General features: G+C 49.1%; 1 protein-coding gene across 1 annotated transcript in view; it reads left to right on the top strand.

Annotated features, from left to right (window-relative positions):
- The window catches only part of LOC104289331 (C4b-binding protein alpha chain-like), a 30006-nt gene extending 25716 nt beyond the window's left edge, over positions 1-4290 (top strand). The window contains 1 exon segment of the mRNA XM_009888265.1: positions 4229-4290. Coding sequence (XP_009886567.1) covers positions 4229-4290 — 62 coding nt within the window.
- Positions 4291-6808: the final 2518 nt, after the last annotated feature.

Genomic DNA, 6808 nt, shown 5'->3' with positions numbered 1-6808 from the left:
TTCGGATTTCACAAGGCACGGTGAGGTGAAACTGGGCAAACGCACACAGGGGAAGAAAAGTATTGTGCTTGCATGACCTGGGTCATGGATGAGCAGCAGGAAGGTGCAGCACTAAAAACTCATCAAATTTAGCCATACCCAGCGTGACTGAACAGCACGTTACAGAACTAACTACACTAAAAAATATTATCTACCAAAGTAGCTAAAACCAGAAAAGTAATTTTCTGTTCCTAACTTCTGTACCTAAGCATCACCTTAGAATACTAAGTATTGATTGCAGGTCTTGAAAGCAGTCACAGGGAAGATGATTGTTGTGATTTGTATACCCCGTTCAGGAACATGGTGTTCCCCCGACACGACTGTTCCAGCTACCTTAGGTAATGTCAAGGGAAGTCGTATTTTTCTGTGTGTTGTTCAAGAGACAAAAGAATGTCCTGTGCCAGTGAAGAGCATTAAGGAAACAAATACTGCCAGATGTTTACTGAAGTATAACCTGCCCTTAAACCAGACATTTGAAAACATGCCTTCGGTACCCTGCCATATCTTAAGACTGTCTGCAGTAGAAGGACCTGGCAAAACAGCTGGAGAAAATCATTGACCAAACTCCTGGCTGAGTCCCTGAGCACGAGCTGTTTGATTTGTACCTGTTCCCAGGATTTCCATCATTCTGTCTATCGCTGAAACTTCACTGTATGTTTGAGAGCCATCATCAATGTTTAAGAAGCATTTGAGCTGTATATCCAAATACAAAACCAGTGGCTGCTGTTGGACACCTACTATGCACCATTTGCACTGGATAAAGAGTGTTTGTGTGGGGAGCTGAAGAGATGTGCTTAACTCAGAAATAGCTCTCTTCCTTGGAAAGCTTAAGGTCTGAATCACACTGTGTTGGCTCAGTTTTTAGCAGACAAGCTATCACATATGCCTCCCTGTAGGCGAAGAGTCGTCACTGGCATCAGGATTAGCAGCCAGGTTCTTTCCCTTTGAAAAGTAGAGATTAACGATACTGAAGGCTACGGCTGACTTTTAAGCGTAGTCAGGGCAGGAGGAGGCCTGGGACTGGAGGCTGGGGGTGGTGGGCTAGCAAAACTGGGAGCAGGAAGGGTCCACTCCATCCGTGCTTGGCTTGCACTGGCCCCCGTGTTCCCCTCGGTTCTAAAGGAGCCAGATAACATTCCCCAAGTTGAGCTTTGTTATTGCAAAGATGGGGATAAAATAAGTTATTTAGCTCAAAATCCTTGAGACGTTAACCACTCCACTGCCAGCTGTGAAGCTGAGAAGACCAGAGCCAGCCCTCGCGTACCCGTGGTTGGGTGCCCTGAGTCAACTGAAAATACTAGTGACATGGACGAATAGGAACACTGGAGAAAAACGTGGAAACCTGGGAGGGGACAAGACAGCTATTGAGCTATCTGAAAGTGAAAGCACACGAGAGACAGCACTAGCTTGACAGACCCTGGTGAACTTAGGGCAGCTTGCGGAGTCCACTGAGAAAGACTACAGGAACAGAAATGCGAATACGTACAGACATTTTTTTTCTTTTTTTCCTGGAACGCAATGTAAGTTGATGCCTACTCCTTAAATACATGCCACTCCCGATGCCCAGCAGTCCAGAGGAAGTCTTGGGGGAAAAGGAGATGAGGGAACTAGTGCAAAATTTTTGTACTTAGCCTAAGAAACAAATTCTAGATAGGGATTTCGAAACGCTTCGGAGATGCAGAATTTTTTGGGTCTACGCTTTCGGACTCAGGGGCCCACCACTGCAGTAGCATTAATTTTTCGAGCCCCACCTCCAGGTTCAGGACTCAAACACTGCCAGTCTTGCAAGAAATGTGGACTGGGAGTTCCTGAACCAACTGGTTGCTGACAATGAGTCAGGGGAATGACCTTGCAGCAGGCAGCTCATGGCACCTCTCTCGGAGCCGTGCCAGTATAAACGGCACTGGCATCTCTGAATGCTGTTGAAACCATTTTGTGAGATTCCTGGGTTGGCCGTTTCTACTGCCGCCTTTGCACCAAAACTTTTGGGTGGGTGAGAACAGAACAGAATACTCTCTTCTTGTTCCATAGCAAGGGCATCTTTGCAACCTAGGCTTAGGACTATCTATATCTATGTACAGATATATAGAGGATGTGGGCAACTCATATCTCTTAACTACATCTCTGTCCGTTAGCATCAGCGATACAGCTACTTAACCAACTTAAATATTACCCTTGTCCCCCAGCCACACCCATAGTAAACGGTAAGGAAACACTGTGGACAAGTTTTAGAAAAAAATACACGGCAGCGGTGAATTTTCTGGGTAGGTCTGGAAGTGATTTGTAAGAGGAGTGAGGGTAGAATACTTGGCGTTTGGCCGTTTTAATGAATTTTCCCCAATAAGAAAAGAAAAGCATTTGCTTGTAGACTTTAAGCTTCTCACAGCATCAGTAAAGCTCCTGACACAGAGCCCAGCGCTGTATTTGTATGACATGGAAATTAACAGCAGCAGCAGCAGCAGCGCTGCAGGCTTAGAGTCTACTCTGTGAGCAACAAAATGGCTAGGGGTGCTGCTGCGTTCCTTCCAATTCCTTCACCGTTTGTGGGTGGGGAAATAGGTGGATGCTGATATCCCTGCCTCTTCAGGTATGGTTGCGACCTTTTAACATCAATACTAAATTAATGTTTCTAACCATATTCAAGCTTGTGCCCTCGTCAGCTCAACTCCGTAAAGCACAGACAGGAACCAACAGCAAAATTGGACTGCGTCACAGATGTAACATGACCATCGGCAAAACAAGTGCAGAAAGAGATCATGGCTGCCTCGTCAGTCAGAGCCTCCCTTCGATAACAAAGAAGAATAAGATGGTAATGCTTTTAAATTTATGTCTTGAGCATTTGCAATCCCTAACTTTCTTTACCAAATTTTGCGTTCCTTGAACAGTCAAAACTCCAAGAAAATTGCACGTATTTTGCCACCAGACCCAACGCATTAACGAACACTGCGTCATAATGCCGCACTAAGGCTGAAAGATATAATAAACCCCACTTTTCAAAGGAAGGAACCCAGAATACAGAAAAATGAATCAGCTTACACAATGTCACACACACAAGTGTCAGGGGGAGGAAGAAATCACAGCTTTCCCAAGTCCTTTTGCGGCAATACGCAGAAAACCCTTATGGAACAGTTAGCCATGTACAGTTACCATACACTAACAATACCATCCCTGTGCGCAAAATCGCGACCGTCCTACAGAAATATGCCGTGTCCCCTTCTTAGCCTTGTTTCTTGCCAGTCCCACAGATTTACCTGCTGACAGTAACCTCAATTCCTGAGTAATGAGATTTACAGCTGAAGTTTAACATTGAAATAACTCCTCTTTTATCTGTCTCCTTAACCTCCCTGCGTCTAGCCACAACTAAACTATCACTGTGGCAAAAAGATGATAGCGAAAGGAATAAAACCAAATGCATCCCTGCACTGAACACAGATACTCAAAAAGTACGCATATGCCTGAGCAGGTATGCCGGCTGCCAGTTGCACCTCCTTCCAGAGGACTGAGAAATGCCATTAAGAAGCACTACCTTTGCAAATTAACGGGGTCCTCCACCCCACAACCGTGATGGGGGAAAATGCAAAGGGTTGTCCCTTCGGCCAGCACTCTGTAAAACAGACTCAACCCACCCGTCGTCCATGCAACCAAGCACCGTTTCTTAGTCCAGCTCCCGGCTGTACAGAATTACCTCAGCAGCTGCCGTGTACTGTTGCTCTACCTGTGTGTATTTATGCCTGTCTGTCTGTCTTGCTGCAGGGACCACCGTTGTTGCTGCTATTCCTGTTGTTCCCCTGCTCTGCGGAACTGGCGCTGCAGGAGGCAAGGATGCTCCAAGGGAGGCAGCTACAGCCAGCGAAGGCTCAGTGAGTCAGGAGGGGTTGTGACGACTGCAGTAAGAGTCTGAAATTCCCTATGGAATCTGGCAGAAAAGGAGGGGAGGCAAGAAAGGTGGAGATGGGAAAGAGGAAAAAAAGTGGGGAGTGGCACCTACTGTCTTGTTTTCTGTTTCCCTCCCCGTTCCTACCGCCGCACTGCCGTTGGAAACGGCATCCTCCCCTCTACGGCACTGCGCAAAGGAATGGAGTCGGGGATAAAACCGCAGCGCCTGCGGCCTCTGTAACCGAACAACCAAAATTTGGCCGGGGTGGGTGTCCGTGCGTTCGTACAGCCCTTCTCTCTGCCTCTCTCTCAGGGTGCCGGTCAGAGGACAGGCTGCTGCTGGAGCGATGGAGACGGCGGACGCAGTATGTCTGAGCCGGTTCCGAACCCAGCGGTTGTTGCTAAACAACCGGACCTGATGCTTGAGATGTCAGCGAGTGAGTAATACAGATTAAATGCTTGTGCTACCATATCCTTAAACTTGTTTAAGCCTCAATATGATGAAAGGCTATGGTATAATGTTCCCTGCTGTACGAGAAAGCAAAGTTACCGCTCCACTGCATAATCGGGAGACTTCCTCGGCCAGAAGGACCAAGCTCAAAGCTGGTTGTGTCCTCAGCACTTCCAGGCAGAGTTGCCATCTTCATTGCTGGTCGCTTTAAGAAGAGAGGTGAAAAAATAGTATAGTAAATGGTTAAGAGAGAAGAATGTTCTCCCCTTCATTTCCTCATCCTCGCTCTGGAGCTGCTCTCTGCCCTCAGTCTCCCATTCATCCTTACCCCATCCTTCCCAATCCTCCTTCGGTCCCTGCTTTCTAACGCTGGTATTTCTTTTGCAGACTGTTCCAGACCCGTCACTTCGGGCTGTCTTCAGCCCTCACCGAGCCTGTGGCAAACTCACGCTTTTGCAAACGAAAGCGGAGTTTGGGCAAGAGACTTTTTCACTTCTTCAGTTATTCCCACGACATAATTTCCAGGTGCGATCCCTGCCCCGAGCAGTTGACAGTCCTGCTGACGCTTAACCACCTTATAAGGGAGAAGCAGGAAAGCAAGCAAGCGAGGAGAAAAGCCCCAAACCCCAGGACTTTCCCCTTCCCGGTGGTTTGCAGCTCTGACACGTCACCGTCACGACCGCTGGGCGAAACGAAACCTCCGTGGCACCCGGCTGCCGGGAGCCGAGCGGGCAGGGAACGGGCAGGGAACGGGCAGAGAGCTGCCGGCACTTTGAAGCGAGTGAAAATCAAGGTTGAGATTTGACACCCAGTCCTCGACCAATCCGGGAGGGCTTTTCACCTGCCATCACCTCCTCCGCCAATGGGAGGGCGCCTTTGGGCCCAGAGCCCTCCCCGGCCAATGGGGAGCCGGCTCCGCCACTTAGTTAATGATGCAGCAGTACAGGGAAGACTATCACATGTGAGCTGGAAGGCTGCCAACATGGAGACACGGAGAGAGCAAGGTAAACAACTTTCCAACGCCAAAATGATGACATTTAATCCCTAAATGCTAGCTTCCCGTCTCGACTCATCCTTAACCCCTTTCAGCTGGTGTGGAAGCGTCTGGAAGGCACCGTCTACCTGTCCCCAGTGCTTTTAAAAACTGGCCGACGTGCCCTGCAATGATCACTGCGTCACCGTTTACCACTTTGCGAACTACGCAGTGACAAACCTCCAAGCTCTGAAACGCAGAGCGCCTGTTAACCCCTCCACCAAACCCTTGCCACCGTGCCAGCCTCTAGAGAGACGGAGGGGAATAAAAAGCCCAGACAAAACACGAAAACAGCAGTCTTTGCAAAGTTGTCATCTCTCCCCCACGACTACTACCCTCCTCTGCAGTACAGCAATGCCGACAAGAGTGACATTAGTACAACCTGTGCCGTCGTTCCATTGAGAAAACAGCTCTGACGCAGAACAGAGCAATCATACCCAGCCAAAATAATAATACAGGCACTTGGGGATCCGGACTTAGGGACGCCGGGGGAAAGGGACGCCCTGCAAATAATTAAAATACGTAGATGCAGCTCGAGCCCCATCCTGATCAAAGGGTACGTACGTGGGAAAGACGAACCGGACCGAAGAGCTCTGCCCGTGCACCATCTGCGCAGTCCTCAGCCCTCCGCTCGCTGTGTAGCGCCGCAGAATAGAAGGTTCCAGAAATTTCCTTTCCGTTAACCCTTTCGGTGTCTGCCCACTCTCCCTCCCCGCGGGATTAAGCGCGCCGGGTCTCCAGCATCGTCAATGGGCGAAGCCTCCTACGCCAACCGAGCCCAAATACGATCTTAAAATGAGACTGGAGGGTGGCAGGAGCCCAGTCCCTGGTGTTGGTGTTACTTCTCTTTCTGGAGCCCTCTCTGCCTCTCTTGCTGCCTCTCTCCCCTCTTGCTGCAGCAGGGCTGTTGCTGGTAGACCTATCGACGGAGCTTGCTCTCTCACTCTCTCGCTGAGCTCTGTGACGCAGCTCTAAATTCTCCAGCCTGCTCCCTGTGTTATAAGAGCGGAACTGCAGCTTTCCAGGGAGCCCGTGCCAGCGGTGCCAGGGCCAGGCAAACCGAGGGGAACGTCGCTCCTGGACTCTGCACCTTTTTTTGGTAATTATTATGTTCCTCACCTCTGTTTCTGTGCTTCCTCCACGGCTCTCAGCCTCGCATCTCCTTCTCTGCTTCTGAGTCATGCTTACTAGGTTAACTCTTTTAGGATTGGTAGTCAGCAATACAAATCTCAAACAAGCGCAGCTGAAACCACAGCCAACTTTGTGGTGGTTTCTGCTTTAAAAAAACCAAAGCAAATCTTCTTGGCTCTAAAAAACAAAAACACACACACACACACACACGCACACACACGTTCCAGTAGCGAGTTAGTGCTTTTTGATTAACTGTTTCGGTGACAGGAACCACTACT

Source organism: Charadrius vociferus, unplaced genomic scaffold, assembly GCF_000708025.1.
Source record: "Charadrius vociferus isolate BGI_N301 unplaced genomic scaffold, ASM70802v2 scaffold266, whole genome shotgun sequence".
Taxonomy (NCBI): domain Eukaryota; kingdom Metazoa; phylum Chordata; class Aves; order Charadriiformes; family Charadriidae; genus Charadrius; species Charadrius vociferus.
This window is presented reverse-complemented; position numbering and strand designations above follow the sequence as displayed.